This window comes from Hyperolius riggenbachi, chromosome 10 (genome assembly GCF_040937935.1).
Source record: "Hyperolius riggenbachi isolate aHypRig1 chromosome 10, aHypRig1.pri, whole genome shotgun sequence".
Taxonomy (NCBI): Eukaryota; Metazoa; Chordata; class Amphibia; order Anura; family Hyperoliidae; genus Hyperolius; species Hyperolius riggenbachi.
In genome coordinates, this window is record NC_090655.1 from 212,022,425 (window position 1) to 212,042,113 (window position 19,689).

The window sequence follows — 19,689 nt, forward strand, 5'->3', positions numbered from 1 at the left end:
CTTCAGAGACAAACCCCCCTAAAACACTAGGCTCTGTCTGGAACATGCTGCAATATCATGTCGCTAAAGATGTGTGCACATGCATGGACTGGGATTCGATTTCTTAGGCGACACTTTGGGTTAAAGTGCTATATAAAAGCATTACAGGGCTACAGCCTGGTGACACATTCTGTTGCCATGGAGAAGGGAGGGGGGCAACAGTGCAGAGCACAATGGAGGGGCTCTGAGTAGGAGAACAATGTGCTTTACCGAGATGATCCGGCACTCGGAATCTCTCTGCGATGCTTCAAGAAGGCTATACACACTAGATTCTTAGCAGAGACAGCCCTGATCAGCTGCCTTGGCCAAGAACCATCTAGTGTCTGTACGAGACTTTACAGTCCCATCAGAAGAGTTCCCAATATAATCCCAACCACAGTCACAGTCTAATACAGCACTGGGCAAACTAAGGCCGTGGGCCTGATCTGTCACATAGGTTTTGAATCCGTGCCCGCCCATAAAGGACCGGATTCATCTTGTCTCCTCCCTCTCTGAATAGTTGTGAGCGGTGCATTATGATAAGTTTAACTCACCCAATCACACTTTCCAGCGGCGATCTCCATGGCCAAGGTGGCGTCATGTGACCTGCTGTCAGTAGATCACCATTGGAAGATGTGATGTAAACCGATCATAATGCACCCCTCGCAACTCTGCAGGGAGGAGAGGAGAGGCATGTGGGCCTCTAGAGTAATGCAGCCCCCAGCGGAAAAAGTTTGTCCACTTCTGGTCTAATACCGCTACCATAGTCTAAAGCTATGTACACACCAAGGGGGCGTGGCCTGGATGCAGAGCTGAGAGGACGCGTGGTGTGAGAGCTCCGCTGCCCTTGTAATTAATTATCCTATAACTTGCTGGTTACAATCCCAGATACGCACTCTACTCCAGCTAACTACTTCCATACATACCCTGGAGCAGCGCTGGCTGACTGGACTCTCCCTCCGGGCGGTAGCTGCGCAGTGCCGGACTCCGTTGATCCTGACTGGGACCAGGGCCTAGGCCCGTCTAGAATTCCTTCGGCGCGCTTCCACCCATACGCCGCACCGATGTCTCAACGCCTCAAAAACAATAAAGATAAGGATAAAGGGGAGAAACATCGTGGACAGGATGGTCCCCCGGAGACTCCTAATACCTCCAAAGGCAAAAATAAACAGGACCCAGCACTGTCTTCCTCGGATGATATGGAAGAAACAGAGACCCCTCCGCCATATGTCGAGGCCCTGATGGAAGCCATCAAAAGCTGCCAAACTACACTCACGGCGAAACTTGACCACATGGAGGCGGGAATGGGCCTACTGAGACAGGATATGTCTAAGGTCAGAGACCGTATTACAGAACTAGAGCGGCGCACTTCAGATGCTGAGGATCGGTTGAGGGATCATGCTACCACTATCCCCAACGTGAATACCCGGCTTAAAGCGCTGGAGGACAGGTCCGAAGACGCGGAAAACCGAAACCGCAGGAACAACATCAGGATCCTGGGTCTACCGGAGGGAATCGAGGGGAAAGATGTACCCACCTATGTTGAATCCCTCCTGAAACGACTGCTCCCTGCAGACACCTTCTCTCCCTTTTTTACGATCGAAAGGGCTCATCGGATTCCGAGCAAAATGGGCCCTCCTGGGAAGCCTCCACGCGCTCTCATATTTAAAGTCTTACACTACAAAGACAGGGATGCAATCTTATCGGCAGCCAGACAGGAGGGGAATTTACAGCTGGAAAACACCCGCATAATGTTCTTTCCGGATTTCACCGCTGCTACTCAAAAGATGAGGAAATCCTTTATTAAAGCTAAAGAAAAGCTTAGGGAGAGAGGCATTCAATACGCCATGTTGTTCCCAGCTAAACTGCGAATACAACATGAAGGGGACACCCTCTTCTTTGATGCTGCAGGGGACGTTTGTACTTGGCTGGAATCTCTTCCAGCAGCGCCACAATGAACCTGGATTTCTGACCTGTATTTTTACACAACAGGAACTGTAAGTACACTGTCCATTTTTCTCTATTTTTGTTAATATAACCCACGGGCGCAGAGACACCCGGACGCGCCGGCTCCGCACCCCCCCCCCCCCCCCCCCGAGGGGACATCCATTTTTGTCTGGAGAACTCATTATATGACCAGTTTTGTCGATCCCCCAATGTTATATACTGTTATTTTTCTGCATATCCTCCTGAATTCTACGTCGGAGGTTGTTGGGAAATGTCTCTCTACCTAAAATGGCGCCCACACGAGGCGATAGGCCGCACCCCTCCTTCACCACCGAACTACTACAGGCTGTCTCATGCTATTGGTGGTCATGGGGAGATCTCTTCTGCTGTATTGGCCAATAATGTTAATCTATATCTTATGCCACTATTTTTACTGTACCGCTATATGTATAGGAGGCATGGCATACGTAGCCTCAAAGTTCTGATCCTTCAAATATCCTTTATATATGTGAGGCTTAAGGCACTGTTTATCATATAATTATGATCCATACTCCTTGCAATGTGGATATGAGGGCGCGTTCTCCCTCTGAGGCAGATTGTGACTCCGATCACTCATAATTCTGGGCACACGTTGTTATAATCTGCATCAGATTGTGCGAATCTCTATTTTATATATCAGGTACTGTCACGCCCTCTCGAAGTTATATTTGATGGTGGATTGATGTTGGATGGCCGTTGCCGGGGGTGGGGGACGGAGCCGGGGGACTCCGGCTCATGTTCGGTCTGTGTGCGGGCCCTGTCATCGTGCTGGCGCTCGCTTTCGCCGGTTGGTGCCTTGGTTCGTGCGCGGCCCCTACCACTGGGTCGGCTCCCTCGGCTCGGTCCCCCCCGCCGGGTCAGTGTTCCCCCTCAGGCCGGGAGACTAGCCTGTACGAATACGGCGATGTAAAGACGGCTTTTCATGTATAATATGCCATACTGTAATGATATGAGGCGGGTTGGGGGCGACGGAACGGATCTACAGACGAGTGTAATTAGCAGCCCCCCGACGATGCCACCGATCCAGAGAGGCAGCTTTTATTTACAATGATATCGTCAATTAACCTCCGTTAATTATATCCTCAACGCAGCCTTAAATCTATCATTTTGATGATGTTTCTTCATCCTTTGACCAGCAGACGGCAGAGACGCGTTGAATCCTCTCCTTCCTCATTTATTACCTACGCGTCACTGTAGTGGTAAGTCTGCTGTCTTTGTACTCTCACGGAGGAAATATCCACTGTACACTGCATAACAATCTATACCTATATTAACCTAGGAAAAGCAGACCTCTATTGAGCTACTATATTACCATACTCCCTCTGGCTGCCTCTCTGGGAGTCCTGGCCGACTCTGGGGGCTAGATCTCATGTTATGCCATATAACCAATATGGTGCGTCCGGGCCTCTTTGCGTACACTTATACCAGCAACGTTCAAGAAATCTTTCCCCCAATACTTATTGGGAGTCCTTGGGTAGCGGAGCTCACACAGAAGATAGAAGTTGGTAGCCCCCCCCCCGGGTTGAACTTCTCCGCAACCACACACAGAATAAGTATAAAGTTTATTCACCTGTAAGGTTAGTACTGTTTTAGCCAAGAAGGAGAGGGGAAGTTTGTTAGGGGTTAAGGGATTAAGGCAGATTCAGATTGGGTGAGGATGCAGGGTGGGGGGTTGTTTGGTTCCGCTGGTACTATACTATCTTTTATTTTTCAATTATTATGCATCACTTTTATGGGTCTAATACTACTGAGACACTATATGCTAACTATCACTACTTTCATAAATGACACCTAAACGGGAAAAGATCACCTGTATAATATGGAATGTTAGAGGTTTAAATTCTTCCTTTAAAAGGTCACTGGTATTTAACTACATTAAAAAATACTCGCCACATTTAGTCATTCTCCTGGAAACTCACCTCCACGGCAGCAAAACCCTCACGCTAAAAAAACCATGGGTGGGACATTACTACAACTCTACACATTCTTCCTACTCCAGAGGAGTAACAGTTCTAATTAAGAAAAATGTTCCTTTCCAACTCCTGGACCTTAAAATCGATAATCTAGGTAGATATGTTCTAATCCACGGGAAATTTCATGAAACCAAAATTGTGATTACTGGCCTATATAATCCTCCCCCGGGTACAATACACCTACTCAATGACCTGGCACAACTCTCCCTCAGCTACTCCACTCCCCACTGTCTCTTTTTGGGTGACTATAATATGGTGCCCTCTACTGTCACAGACCGATTACATTCCAAAGCACCCAACTCCTCCACCCTAACGGACTGGGCGCAAGCATACTCACTGACCGATATATGGAGGTGGAAATATCCAGATGATCCCGGTTTCACTTGCCACTCGGCCACATATCGAACGCTATCCAGGATAGATCTGGCCTTTGCCACGCCCTCTGCACAACAGCTGGTCCATGACCTTGCTTTGCTGCCCAGGGGTATTTCAGATCACACACCGCTCCTCCTCACTTTAGACCTCGGTAGCTCCATATCCACTACAATTTGGAGACTATCCCCTCACTGGCTATTAGAACCCAGGGTTAAATATCTAGTCCAGGATAGGATGAAAGAATACCACTCTCTAGACCATAACCCGGTCCCCCCCCTGGTCACCTGGGACGCATATAAGGCAGTTATCCGTGGAGCTTACATATCCAGCATAGCGGAGGAGAGGAGACAGTCCAATATTATACTCACCAACCTGGAGGAAAAAACTAAACAGGCTGAACAGGAATATACCACAAATCCAAATACCCAGACATATCAGCTATGGCAATCACAATTGCTATCTCTCACTAGCAAGCAGATTGATAATACAAGACGAGAACTCCAGTTAACTAAAATAAGACTTTTTGAGCAGGGCGACCGTACGGGGAAATTACTAGCCCGACTAACTAAACAGGACTGTGCCAGCACGCAAATAGCGTCACTACAAGTAGATGACGGAACCATTCTTACACATCCAGGAGACATTAATAATACTTTTTACTCTTACTATAGGAAGCTATATACCTCAACCGTGTCGAGGGCCCCGGCTGAAATTGATGCTTACCTACACTCCATCCCGCTCCCTTCTCTGGATGCAGATGAGACTGACTCATTAGAGGCAGACATATCACTTACTGAAGTGACCCAGGCTATACTCTCCCTTAAAAAGGGGAAGGCCCCCGGCTTGGATGGGCTACCATCAGAACTGTACTCCACATATAAGGGTCAATTCGCTGCACAATTACTAACTGTTTACAAGGAAATCCTGAGTGTGGGAACCATATCTCCCTCTATGACGGAGGCCTTAATTACCGTTATACACAAATCAGGACGTGATCCCACACTTTGCTCCTCCTACCGCCCTATCTCGTTATTAAATGTTGACAGCAAAATTTTAGCAAAAATACTCGCCCTCCGCCTCAATAAAGTCATCACCTCCATCATACACAGGGATCAGTCTGGCTTCATCCCGGGGAAGGGATGCGATATAAATCTTCGCAGATTATTTACCCATTTATCCGTACACCACACCAACCCCGGCAGTAGGGTAATTGCCTCCCTCGACGCTGAGAAGGCCTTCGACACGGTTGAGTGGCCTTACTTATGGGCTGTTCTCAAAAAATTCAACATAGGCCCTAAATTTATTACATACATTAAGGCCCTGTACCACTCCCCTAAAGCCAGAGTCCGCACTGGCAACCAAGTCTCCCCTTTCTTCTCCCTGGAGCGCGGTACTCGCCAAGGATGCCCCCTGTCCCCTGCATTGTTTGCCCTGGCCATAGAGCCGTTGGCAGCACTACTCCGACTACAACCAGACATTCTAGGTCTACGGGTGGGCTCCCTTGAAGACAAAGTCTCACTCTATGCGGACGATCTGTTACTGTATCTAGCAGATCCGCACGCATCCCTGACATCAGCCCTAACAACAATAGAATCCTTTGGCTCATATTCCGGACTAGTAATCAACTGGCATAAATCCCTCCTTCTACCATTAGACTCCTTCCCTACACAATCTACTGTTAACACAAAACTGCAAGTAGTATCCCAAATAAAATACCTAGGAATTACACTCACAACTAATATAAGAGATTTCTATGCTCTTAATATCACGCCTCTACTCACACAGGTCAAAGATAAGCTGAGAGCATGGGCTACTCTCCCAATATCGCTTATTGGCCGTGTCAATCTCATTAAAATGTGCATTCTACCTAAATTTATATATGTCTTTAGACACACTCCCATTAAATTACCAGCCAAACTGTTCATAACACTCGATTCCATGTTCTCCTCATTTATATGGAATGCTTCCTCTCCCCGCATTGCCTTGTCTAGCCTGCAGCTCCCGGTTGACCAGGGGGGGCTTGCGCTCCCTAAGATGAAGTTTTATTACTGGGCGGCCGTACTCCCTACCATTTACTGGTGGTTCGAACAGTCCCTGTACAATCCGGCCTCAGCACTGGAAGCATCAGTTATAGGCTCCCCATTGGCCTTAGCCAGTTTGCCCTTTAGGGGGTCCAAAGCTAGTCCTCTTCTCACTCAACCCATGATCACTACAGTGCAAATATGGGAAGAAGCTGGACGATTTATCTCCATTAAAGGCCAATGGTCTCCAGTTACCCCGCTCTGGAATAACGCTAAACTAGCTGAATTTCTCTCCATTCCAGATCCATCCATCTGGGCTAATAAAGGCATAACTAAGCTAAGAGATTTAGTGGAAGGTAATGAGATCAAGCAATTTAATGTTCTTAAACAACAATTTTCCCTTCCTAATTCAATGTATTTCCGTTATCTCCAAATCCGGCATGCATTCCACTCCCAATTCACCTCACCAAAACTGACTATGCAGGCGCACCAACTTGAAGACGTTTTATCCCACATTGATCAGACAGGCATTGTCTCCACAATCTACACCACGCTTATAAACACCAATAATCCCTGTGGGGACAAGCCCTGTCTGCTATGGAGGAAAGAGCTACCGGATCTCACTGATAATGAATGGAACGACTCAGTGTCTGTGTTCATCTCCACTCCGATTGCGGCCCGACACAAACTAGTGGCAATTAAATACCTGTATCAAGTATATCTTACCCCATACAAACTCTCTAAAATTGGCCCTGAATACCAAGATAGCTGTTGGAGATGCAAGGCTTCCAGGGCTGACTTTAATCACATCTTCTGGTCCTGCCCCAAGATCTCATACTATTGGCAGAACGTCCATGCCCTACTCTTCGAAATCGTAAGCCCCTTAATCCCACTTACACCTAAAAGTATGCTACTCAGCATCTTCAGCCCTACAACTCTCCCGGAAAAAAAACTATTCTTAGCTAGGTTACTTCTGTTTTATGCTAGGCGGCAAATTGCCATCAATTGGAAATCAGCTACTCCTCCCACCCTAGAGGCATTTATTTCGTCAGTTAACAACGATTTACCCATATATAAAGGGATGTATGTCAATAGGGGTTCACAGAAAAAATTCTATAAGATATGGACCAAATGGCTATCTAAATTCAAATTAGATATGTGATAATACCTATAATATGTATGTATTATGCTACCTATAACCCTAACTGCCTGTATATATTCCTTTTTGTTAGTGTATATCACTCTGTCATGATATGTGAGCCCATGTGTGATGAACCATGTACTTCCTCCAGCTGGAACCTTGAAGGGGGGGTGGGATGGGATGGGATCATGTAAATGTTGTTTTTTGTATTGTCTTATAAAAAGTTCAATAAAAATTGTTTTACAAAAAAAAAAAAAGCTATGTACACACCAAGGGATTGTAGTCACCCAGCAAGGATCGGGATCAATCTCTCAGGCGACGCAGTACAGATGTGTCACTAGCCTCCAGGCTAGCGATGCATGTGTTGCTATGGAGTGGGCGGAAGGACAAGTAGCAGCGCATAACAGAGCACTTTACCACAAGCAGGGTGAGTGGGGAGAACAATGCGCTCATTGCTCTCTTGGGCGTTGAGGTCGCTAAAGATTGGGCACCCACTGTACACATGCTGAATTCTCTTAAGATTCTCGGCATCCATGCTCTATTCAGCATGTCTATGTAGGTTAAGTCCAAGAGTTGTACCCTTGACTGTCCACATAACCTGCTTGCTAAATATTGATCTGCACAGTGCTGCAGAACATGCTGATGTCATATAAATGAATGCTAATAGGACACTCCCAGAATCCTCCTCACCTCTCCAGTCATCAGGTAGATGATCTCCAGGGTGAGGTGTAACAATCTCTCTGACGTGTGACTTTCCTCCTCCATCCTCACTCACAGGACTTGTTTCGAGAACTTTTTCTTATACATCTGTACCATGTAATAAAAGTCTGACATTAGAAAAAAACCTAAAATATACAAAAAAAAAATAAAAATATACCAGCAACAGAATAGTACACATTAAAGACATGAAGAGACATTAGTCTCTAGGCAGCTTTCTTTTTTTGTTCTACAAGAACTGCAAACTCATACGGGCTGAATGGAAGCTTTGGATAGGACTAATCAGAACTTAAAAAGTGTATGATCGATATCGGTCAGCTTTTTTATTTGAGTTTTTGGACAATCAGGCCGGCTTCACACTAAGTATTGGCGGCAGCGGTGCGGCTACTGCACCGCCAAAAACAGACCTTCCAGGATTGCCACGTTAGTACACGGTAATCCCTGTCTGGCAGCCAACCATGCAGGAAGTGACGCTCACTTCCTGTGGCCAATGCCATCATGTGCGCAGAAGCGTATTGCAAAACTTACGCTTCCGCACATGTGCGACGCGCAAAACATGCAGCGGGTTTTCACATTCACACGCATCGCCATAGACTTACTGCACTTGATTTTAACGAGCGACAGCTCGTCGTATAACCATCCGATAACATAGGTTTATCCGCTTGTCAGGGATGCAGGGAAAACGTCACTTCCGCCACATCACGCCGTACCACCCCAGTGTGAAAGTCTCCATAGACTTTCATTGCCCCATGGTAGGGTGCGGTAAAATTATCGCACCACACCAGTGTGAAAGGGACCTCAATCATCAACCTTCACAATCCAATTAGTCATGTGCAAATTTCTGATTCATTCCATGCAAGTGAAAAGAAAAAAAAAAAAAAAAACTGCTCCAAACCTGGAATTCCTGCTAAGCGGCTTTGCTACTTCTCCAACATCACACCTAAACGTAAGCCTCTGAGTTTGGAAGAAACAATCCCAGTGGACATGTGGGCTTATAAAAGGGACGCAGAACTTTTTAAGAATGTTCCGAACTGGGACCCATCAAAATAGCATACAAATGCTACTGAGGATGTGAGCAGGCAAGGGGACACTGATTCCACTAAAGCCTATGCCCCATATCACTTCTTAGGCCTCTTTCCCACGAACTGCTTCTAGGCAGTGAAATGCCTCTCAAACTCTCACAACTGCTCACTGCTGCCTGGTAACTGCTGGCAACTGCTTGCTGAGCACACAGCTCAACAGTTCGTGGAAAAGAGGCCTTAAATGAATGATATATCAACTATGTATAGACAGAGCCGAAGTTGCTTAAAAACATAATAATTCGGCCTCCAGCAATCGCTGGAAGCCGAATTATTTCATTCCCCCACTATCCATGGCGGCCTGAAGGGGGAATAGTAATTAATACAGCCGGGACTTGTGCAGAAGCAGGATCAGCCATATACTGGCTGTATCCTGCGCCCAAGTCTACCAGCGCCGAATTCAAATATACGCGTATGGTAGTTAGTTGGAACAGCATGATGAGAAGCTGCTTGCAGCACCCACCTATCTGAGACTATACATTCCTGTGCCATGTGCATGCCCGTTTTATCAGGAACAAGAAATCACAAACTACCTGGGTCTGTGCTGGAGTATGTCATGGATTATGGGGCTGCTGCCTCCTTATTTTTTGCAGTGTATACTCTGTGCTCCATGGGTGACATGTGATCACACACAAGGTCAGGACCTCCCTCTTTATTTTATCTACCCTCTTTCTTTCCGATCATTCTAATCCCAATGTAGGTTCAAACAGTACAACAGACAGACTACCTGAACTCCAACGATGATTCGCTGATAGAATGCTGTGCACGCGCCTTATTTACAGTGGAAGTGGCCGTGGAACGCACGGGGAAGATAGATTGATGCTTCCTACTGGTGACGAGTGAAAGTTCCTTTCTGTCTGCAGCAGCCACTAGAGGCAGAATACTCTCAAAAGACTTCCTGTAAGTAACCACTGAAAGCAGACTTATTTCCAGAGGATATAGCATTATGTTTGTATAAAATAATATGAATTGATTATTACACTAAGTTTTATCTATTTTAAGTTAACAGTTTGATAATAATTAGCCCCAGTGTAGGGCGCAGCCATTTTGTTGTAGCCTATAGAGGAAGGCGGTCTCCTAGGATTCATCTGATGAGCATTGGGATTCAGGTGTCTTCCTGATGTTGTACAGGAGGAATAGGTCGTGAAATTAGGAAGTCAAGGTAGGACAAAAAGGGAAAGGAGGGGAGCAGGTTCGGTGGGACTAGTGACAGAGGAAGATCTCAGGCAGCTCCAGGATTTATTTTTTAGTGTTGATGGAAGGCTGCTGCTTGTTCCATTGGAGGAGTAGCTGTATCCCAAACAGATCTAATACTACAGCAATAAACCCTTCACAGCTGAAAAGAATTATAAATACTCAGGTGATGGTTGTTCCAGCCCTCTCCCCCTGTCTCAGTCTGCGCTACATGTTCACAGTAGCTTTTAGGTATAGTGGGATGGAATTCCACTGTCCACTGGCCAGCTGTTTGCTAGAGTGTGGCACAGGCGGTGGACAGCCCACCCTGTAGTTGCATCTTAGCACAGTGGTTGCCGTACTCTGACGCGATATGAGACCTTTTTTTGGGGGGGGGTTCCGGGTAAGGCCCCGTTCACACTTGCGTTTTGCCATGCAAACGGACGGGATCCTGATCGGAACAGGACCTGATCCGGATCGGAACCGTACGGTTCCGATCCGGACCGTTTGCATCAGGCATGCATCAGGCTGCCATCCGGATCCGTGGTCAAAAATAGCGAAATTTAAATAAAAAAATGTTGGGGTCAGCAGAAGGTGCACCTGGGAGTACATTTGAAATCGGCGCCGGTAGACTTGGGCGCAGGATACAGCGCTATATGGCTGATCCTGTTTCTGCACAAGTCCGGGCCGATTTAATTACTATTCCCCCTCCAGGCCGCCATGGATAGTGGGGGAATGAAATAATTCGGCTTCCAGCGATTGCTGGAGGCCGAATTATTGTGTTTGTAAGCAACTTCGGTTCCGTCTTCTGACGGAGCCGACGTTACTCACTGAGCGCCGCTATAGACTGATTCCCATTACAGTCTATGGCGGCGCTGGCTGCGCCCAAATCTAGCAGCGCTGAAAAGCACTGCTCCGGCACCTGGTGCACCTGTAGAATCAGGTTCCTTCGCTGTAGGCCTCACCTCCACCTCCGACATTCTGCCAAACAGCTCCAGCACGTCTGTCACTGCTGCTTCACTCCAGAAATGCTTGGCCCATGTGTCCCCATCTGAAATAGCCGCTTGGATATGCATAGGAAGTGGGGTAGAACGTCAGGTGTTTGTAGGCAGTGTGTTCTGTGCCTTCCGTTTCCCATTGGTTTCTGTGTTCCGGATGGTGCAGTCAGGCTCCAGTCCGGGTGCGTGGGCCGGAGAGCCGGACCCAAAAAATAGCGCATGTTGGAAAAGTGTCCGGATCCGGTCCGGCTCCGTACTGTACGGAACGGACACGTGTGAACGTCCGCATAGCCTATGCATTGCTATGCGGAACGTACGTTCCGTTTGGTACAGTATACGGTCTGGATCCGGCCCGGCGAATCCAGACAGGGAACGCTAATGTGAACCGGGCCTAACATGCTGTGTTTCATGTAATTGCAGCCAAGCATTGATTGCGGCTGGCTCCCAGGCGGACAAACTGCTCGGCAAATGTGGAAAAGAACCCTTAGTAAGATGACCCCATTTTGTGCAGTAATGCATGCTGGGCGTGTATCCTTTTCTGGTTTAAAGCTAATTGGAGTTTTTTTTTTAAAGTGAACCAGATACTTACCTAAAGGAGAGGGAAGGCCCAGGGTCCTATAGAGCCTTCCTGCTCCTCTCATGGTGCAGTCGTTGCAGAACTGTCTCCCTTGTTTGAATCCCCCCGCCGGAGGAGGCTTTGGAAGTCTTCGGGAGCCGAGTGCTCCCAAAGACAGGCAGCTCTGTACTGCACCTGCGTCAGAGCGTGCTCGCACAAGCGCAGTATGGAGCCGCCTTTGCTTCCAAAGATGTCTGAAGCCTCTTTCAGTGGCAGAAAGCAGTATTTGACCAATTTGGTCGAACTTTGTTTCCGGGGGAACGAGGGATCCGTGAGTGGAGCTGGAAGGCTCTTTAGGACCCAGAGCCTTCCCTATCTGGTTCATATTTTTTTTTGTGGTTCCCATTTACTTTAAGCACTTAAAGGAGAGGTTAATGCAGTGTCAGTGGTTTCGTCATTCATTCATAGTTATTTACAGCCAAGAGAAACTCTTTGAATTCTAAGATTTCACATTATTAGGATATAGGGGCATAAAGTGGCATGAAACTCAGCATTTCTTCTTTACTCTAAAAAATTATTTTCACCAAAAATCTATATCTTTAAAAAAAATGGTTGCAGAACAGTATTCAAACAGTTAACATTGCACTTCTTTTTCAGTGGACAGTTTCTTGTTGCATCCAAAGATGTGATATCTTATCTTCTGTTTACTAATTGTAGCTTACATAGGAATGTAAACATTTGCAGCGTGCTGGAACTGCTGCCACCCATAGTAAAAGCAGAGACAGCTGAGAAATGATCACTAGACAGATTTAATATATAAATACAGTGGCTATGCAATACAATGAAATGACAGCTTTCAGAGCAAATAAACTGTACTTTGGGAATTTGTAATTTGTAAACAGACAATATTACTTATGCACAAAAGCAAATATGGTAACTTTACAGGAAATACAGAGTGTCATAACCTTTAATAAAAATGTGTTTTATCCCACTTAAAAAAAGGCCCAAACACTATTTAAAGGGGTTCTCTTGCATGTTCTAAAAATCAAAAACTGCCACTTACCTGGGGCTTCTATCGGCCCCCTGCAGCAGTAATGTCCCGCACTGTCCTCCTCCGATGCTCCGTTCCCCGCCACCGGTGTAATTATGTTTCTAAGTAGACGAGTAGAACCGCGGGTGTGCGGCCGATGCTGTGCGAGTGTTAGCTCCCGCTTACGTCATCGGGAGCTTACTGCGCAGATGCAGTACAAGAAAACTTCGTACTGCTCCTGCGCAGTAAGCGCCCGATGACATGCGCAGGAGCGAGCACACACACGGCTGCACAGCCACATTTCTATTAGTCTAGTGAGATGAAAAATTACACCGGTGGCGGTGGTGGGGAACGGAACATCGGAGGAGGACAGTGCGGGACATAACAGCTGCAGGGGGCCGATAGAAGCCCCAGGTAAGTGGCAGTTTTTGTTTTTAGAACATGCAAGAGAACCCCTTTAAACATTAATTGCTAATTGGGAGACACACACTACTGCCCTGGCATTAATATTTGTAGAATTGCCATACCCACCTGCGCATGACAACTTTGCCGAGAGTGGGCCCTTATGCTTCTTTATGAAATTTTGGTATGTTTTTACATGTGTAACCTGCATTTATTTTAATTCCAGATTTCTATAACACTGTACCACCATGGCTTTGTGACGGTAAAAACACCTTACAGAGAAACGCCACCAAACAAATTGCATAAGGATGGAAGAAGATAGGGATCACCTGACTGACAAAATATTAAATCTTACCCTGGAGATCATCTACCAGTTGACTGGAGAGGTTAGGGGGATTCTGGGAGTGTCACATGATTTCAGAAACTAAAAAAATCAGACTTGATTTTTAAAACTTTGAATATGTTTAGTTGATTCAATGGCATAATCTGTCGTTTTTACTTTGAATATAGAATTATATAGCTTTCAAGTTATCTGATGGGTTGGTTGCATCCAAACTGTGGAAAACTCAGAGCCCTGTCAAGAAACCTTCATCTCACTCAATCAGGACAAATAACAAGAAGATTCAAGAAGTCACCAGTGAGATGATTGAGCTGCTGACAGGAGAGGTGAGCAGAGCTGGGAATTATAGGATATTATCCAATAACAATAAAGAGAAGTGCCTGGATGGTGACTGTATCATTGTGTGTGTGTGTGTGTGTCAGGTTCCTATAAGATGTGAGGATGTCACTGTGCGTTTCTCTATGGTGGAGGAGGAGCCTTTAGAAGGACTTGAGGAACTTAACGAGGACATGATGGCGAAGCAGCTGCCCATTCCATCACCAGGTAGGACTACATTTTATTGTCTTAATGTAGACAGCACCATCAGTAGAAAGCCCAGCTCTCTTTAGATACAGTGGATTGCAAAAGTATTCAGCCCCCCTGAAGTTTTCCACATTTTGTCATATTACTGCCACAAACATGAATCAATTTTATTGGAATTCCACATGAAAGACCAACACAAAGTGGTGTACACATGAGAAGTGGAACGAAAATCATACATGATTCCAAACATTTTTTACAAATAAATAACTGCAAAGTGGTGTGTGCATAATTATTCGGCTCCCTTTGATCTGAGTGCAGTCAGTTGCTTATAGACATTACCTGATGAGTGCTAATGACTAAATAGAGTGCACCTGTGTGTAATCTAATGTCAGTACAAATACAGCTGCTCTGTGAGGGCCTCAGAGGTTGTCTAAGAGAATATTGGGGGCAACAACACAGTGAAGTCCAAAGAACACACCAAACAGGCCAGGGATCAAGTTATTGAGAAATTTAAAGCAAGCTTAGGCTACAAAAAGATTTCCAAAGCCTTGAACATCCCACGGAGCACTATTCAAGCGATCATTCAGAAATGGAAGGAGTATGGCACAACTGTAAACCTACCAAGACAAGGCCATCCACCTAAACTCACAGGCCGAACAAGGAGAGCGCTGATCAGAAATGCAGTCAAGAGGCCCATGGTGACTCTGGACAAGTTGCAGAGATTTACAGCTCAGGTGGGAGACTCTGTCCATAGGACAACTATTAGTCATGCACTGTACAAAGTTGGCCTTTATGGAAGAGTGGCAAGAAGAAAGGCATTGTTAACAGAAAGCATAAGAAGTCCCGTTTGCAGTTTGCCACAAGCCATGTGGGGGACACAGCAACCATGTGGAAGAAGGTGCTCTGGTCAGATGAGACCAAAATGGAACGTTTTGGCCAAAATGCAAAACGCTATGTGTGGCGGAAAACTAACACTGCACATCACTCTGAACATCACTCTGAACACACCATCCCCACTGTCAAATATGGTGGTGGCAGCATCATGCTCTGGGGGTGCATCTCTTCAGCAGGGACAGGGAAGCTGGTCAGAGTTGATGGGAAGATGGATGGAGCCAAATACAGGGCAAACTTGGAAGAAAACCTCTTGGAGACTGCAAAAGACTTGAGACCGGGGCGGAGGTTCACCTTCCAGCAGGACAATGACCCTAAACATAAAGCCAGGGCAACAATGGAATGGTTTAAAACAAAACATATCTATGTGTTAGAATGGCCCAGTCAAAGTTCAGAACTAAATCCAATCAAGATCTGAAAAATGCTGTTCACAAACACTGTCCATCTAATCTGACTGAGCTGGAGCTGTTTTGCGAAGAAGAATGGGCAAGGATTTCAGTCTCTAGATGTGCAAAGCTGGTAGAGACATACCCTAAAAGACTGGCAGCTGTAATTGCAGCAAATGGTGGTTCTACAAAGTATTGACTCACACGGCCGAATAATTACGCACACTCTACTTTGCAGTTATTTATCTGTAAAAAATGTTTGGAATGATGTATGATTTTTCGATCCACTTCTCACATGTACACCACTTTGTATTGGCCTTTCACGTGGAATTCCAATAAAATTGATGCATGTTTGTGGCAGTAATGTGACAAAATGTGGAAAATTTCAAGGGGGCCGAATACTTTTGCAACCCACTGTAGCATACAGACAGTGACACACAGAATGGATTGGGAGCACTCTCACACCCCAAAGTCTGAGGGGCCTTTCACACTGGGGCAGTGCAGTGCGGTATGTTGACGTCACTAGGCTAATGTATACTGCTGCTACAGAGCAGGGAAGATGGACAATGCAAGATTAAGCTGGAGGGTAATGAAGAAGAACAGTGCCCTCACCCAGCACTCAGCTGAAATTATCTGGCACTCCATATCTCTCTGCAACCTGTCTGGGAGGGTCCGAGGCTGCCCTAATTCTTGGCAGAGGTGGCTCTGACAGGCTGCCTTGCTGAGAACCATCTAGCTTGTGTACAAGGCTTCAGGAACAATTTATCAGTCAGTGTACAGTATGGTGGCATACTGGATGGCGAGAGCGCTTTCCTGGGTCCCCGGTTTAAAACCCAGCAACAGCACTATCTGCACAGAGTTTGTATGTTCTCCAAGTGTCTGCGTGGGTTTCCTCCCGAATCCCAAAAACCTAAACATAAGTTAATTGGCTTCCCCTTAACATTGGCCCTAGACTACTTTATTGACTTAGACTATGATGGACATATGACTATGCTATGGATTAGATTGTGAGCCCCTCTGTACAGCACTGTGTAAGATGCTGGCATTATATAAATATTACATAATAATAATAACAGTGTTGTTTTTTGCAGATGGGCGCAGTAATAAAAAGCCACCAGAGAGATGTACAGGTCCTCTTTATTCCCAAGCATCTACAAAACATTGTGGCGTCGCAAAGAAATGTCAGGTAGATGGAGCTAAGTGGTTTTACAGTATTGTTCTGTTGTTCATGTAACGTATTAGAGGATTTTATCAAGTAATACCTGTAATTTTTTTAAAATTATTTATAAGAATGAAAAGACGTCTATGAGGGGAGATGATGAGCCGTGTAATGTAGAGATTGACACAGGTCAGTAATAAGCAATAAATACAAAATGATTCAAGGTTGGACCTTCTGAAGGGTTACACTGAGGCTGGTTTCACACTTTAAATTGGCGTTAGCGGTGTGCCGCGTCTGCCGCACCGCATTGGCAAAAACAGGCCTTCAGGAAACACTGCGTTAGTACACAGTGCTCCCTGTCTGGCATTCAGCCAAGCAGGAAGTGACGCGCGGTTGCGGTCACTTCCTGCTTCGGGTATGTGGAAGTGTATTGTAAAAATACGCTTCCACGCATTGCAACGGCAATGTTTTTTTAAAAAAAACCTGCATTGCCATAGACTAACATGACTTCCGAGCGGACGCAGTTCGCCGCAGGAGCCATGCGGTAACATGCGTATGCGCGAGTGTTAAATTGGGCAATTCCGGCGCAGCGAACCGCAACGTGGGATGTATGAACTTCCCCATTGGCTTTCATTAGGCTGAGGTAGCAGTGCGGCAATTTGCCGCAACGCACTGCGCCAGTGTGAAAGGACCCTGAATATACAAAACACCAAAAATTGAAGGGAATGTGCTTTTTTTGTGGGTGACTGAAAACATAAACAGTTTAAAAATACTCAGATCTAAATATAAACACTTTATTTACCAAATCCCATAAAAGCACCTTATGACAGTTAAAACTACCCCTATTTTAAAGCGGACCTGAACTCTTGCACAGCACACAAATAAATGTCTTTATTCCAGAGATAATTGCTGAAGACATTAACTGTTCTGTGTCCAATGCAGGGAGTATTACAGAATACATGAAAGTTCATCAGTATTTATCATCCCAGTTGATTGTCAGGGTGTAGCATTCAAATTGAGAAAGTTCTCCTGCTTAAAGTTAACCCGAGGTGCGAGTGACATGGAGGCTGCCATATTTATTTCCTTTTAAACAGTACCAGTTGCCTGGCAGTCCCACTAAATCCATTTCGCTGCAGTAGTGTCTAAATTACACCAGAAACAAGCATGCAGCTAATCTTGTCAGATCTGACACTGTCAGAAACAGACGAACTGCTGCATGCTTGTTCAGGGTCTATGGCTAAAAGTGTTAGAGGCAGAGGATCAGCAGGGCAGCCAGGCAACTGGTATTGCTCAAAAGGAAATAAATATGGCAGCCTCCGTATCACTCTCACCTCGGGTTCACATTAAGATTTTTTTTTCCCAATTGGAAGTTGCTGCTTACTAGGGCAATGAGGTGAATTTAGGGCATTTAATCATGAGACTTCCAAGATGAAGTGATAAGGGATGGTGCTGCTATCGGAATATGACAGGTAATGGGCTGGATGGGTTTGTACAGTTTATTTAGATTTTGCAGGAAGGTTAATGAGAGGAAGAGCTCAAAGTCAGAGTTGATCAGGTATTTGAGCTTTACAGAACTTATCATTTCTCTCTATGTATATTTCCTGCAGGGACTACAAATATTACAAATCCACCGGAGACCAGTGCCAGTGCTCGTTCTGCTTGGGAACCTCCCTTGACTCATCACAATATCCCATACCACCATCAGGTAGGAGGACTAAAGAAATGAAGGCCTCTAAATGTTTGATTGTTTTGTCAATTGAACTATGGTAGGGAACAGCTATTGTTTTAGCAGATGGATGGAGCATTGGGGTGAGGAAGAGTCTTTTCTAGGCCTTCACCAGAGTGGAGCTGATCGTAGACTTGCAGCTTAGGTTGTTGGTGATGGTAGTGGCCAGGAGGTGGACATAGGTTACTTTAGCCACTTCAGACCCGTCTATGTGAATTGGGGGTAGTGTGATGGCATGCTTCCTGAAATTGATGATAATCATCATGGTTTTGGCTGTGTTGAGGGCCAGACTTTTTTCCCTACACCAATGACAAATCCTGTCAACCTGCTGACAGTAGGCCCGCTCATGATTTTTGGTGACAAGGCCAACAATGGTAATGTCATCAGCAAATTTGATGACCTTGACAGAGTCAGCCGTGGATCTGCATTTGTTCATTTAAAGGGGGAACAGTATCGAAGACAGGAAGCAGCCTTGTGGAGCCCCCATGTTTGTAGTCTTTGGTTGTGAGGAGATGTCTCCCAGCTTGATGATTTGGAATCTGTTTGATTGGAGGTCCATGATCCACAGGCATAGGGCGGGATGAACCCCACGTGCTGCTAGGTCTTCCTGAAGAATGCGTGGGCAGGTGGTATTATAGGACAAACTAAAGATACTATGGTTTATCAGGTTTTTTCACCTCTGGTGTCCTTTAACTGTGGCAAGGTGGAAGACAATCCGTATTGGGTAGAAATTGATTGTTTGCTACATGGTATAGTGAATGACACAATTTCAATGTTTTTAATAGGTTAAATTAAATAAAAAACTCTTAAGCCGATTTTCTTGCACAGCAGCTGCCCAATGCTATGGCTTATGTGGTCTCTGCAAAAATCTAGCCCTGTTGGTTATTCTAAGCAACTTCTTCTTCGCTTCAGCTTTCTTTGCTACTGGTCGTGATTAATCAGTCCCATTTACTGGTTACTAACATTGCATTTAGCATTTGATAATTTGATTAGGCTCAATTTATGTTCTTCAGGCCAAGAATATAACTGATGTTCACATTGAAGTGAAAGAGGAAGCTGAAGAAATGTATCTGAGGGCTGATGAGCCTTGTGAAGACATTCCTGCAGAGATCAGCACAGGTGAGGAATAATCACTAAACACAGAAAACGTGCACACATTCTCCTTGCTGAGTAATGGGAAACATTGTGTGTCCAGT

General features: G+C 45.6%; 2 protein-coding genes across 4 annotated transcripts in view; one reads left to right on the plus strand and one right to left on the minus strand.

The window, feature by feature from the left end:
* LOC137536785 (zinc finger protein 665-like) overlaps positions 1–10,156 on the minus strand; it is a 62,563-nt gene extending 52,407 nt beyond the window's left edge. Inside the window, exons 1-2 of the mRNA XM_068258987.1 lie at positions 10,038–10,156; positions 8,205–8,321 (exon numbers count right to left, since the gene is read on the minus strand). Coding sequence (XP_068115088.1) covers positions 8,205–8,279 — 75 coding nt within the window. The 5' untranslated portion in view covers positions 8,280–8,321; positions 10,038–10,156. The remainder of the gene's footprint in view (positions 1–8,204; positions 8,322–10,037) is intronic.
* The window catches only part of LOC137534388 (oocyte zinc finger protein XlCOF22-like), a 54,198-nt gene that overhangs the window by 24,161 nt on the left and 10,348 nt on the right, over positions 1–19,689 (plus strand). Inside the window, exons 2-9 of one of the 3 annotated variants that reach the window (XM_068255874.1) lie at positions 10,011–10,210; positions 13,696–13,855; positions 13,980–14,135; positions 14,232–14,352; positions 16,700–16,794; positions 16,899–16,956; positions 18,375–18,472; positions 19,507–19,612. In XM_068255874.1, coding sequence (XP_068111975.1) covers positions 13,778–13,855; positions 13,980–14,135; positions 14,232–14,352; positions 16,700–16,794; positions 16,899–16,956; positions 18,375–18,472; positions 19,507–19,612 — 712 coding nt within the window. In that variant the 5' untranslated portion in view covers positions 10,011–10,210; positions 13,696–13,777. Of the gene's footprint in view, positions 1–10,010; positions 10,211–10,387; positions 10,473–13,695; positions 13,856–13,979; positions 14,136–14,231; positions 14,353–16,699; positions 16,795–16,898; positions 16,957–18,374; positions 18,473–19,506; positions 19,613–19,689 lie in introns of those variants that run through there. The other 2 variants (XM_068255875.1, XM_068255876.1) reach the window with 2 other exon arrangements.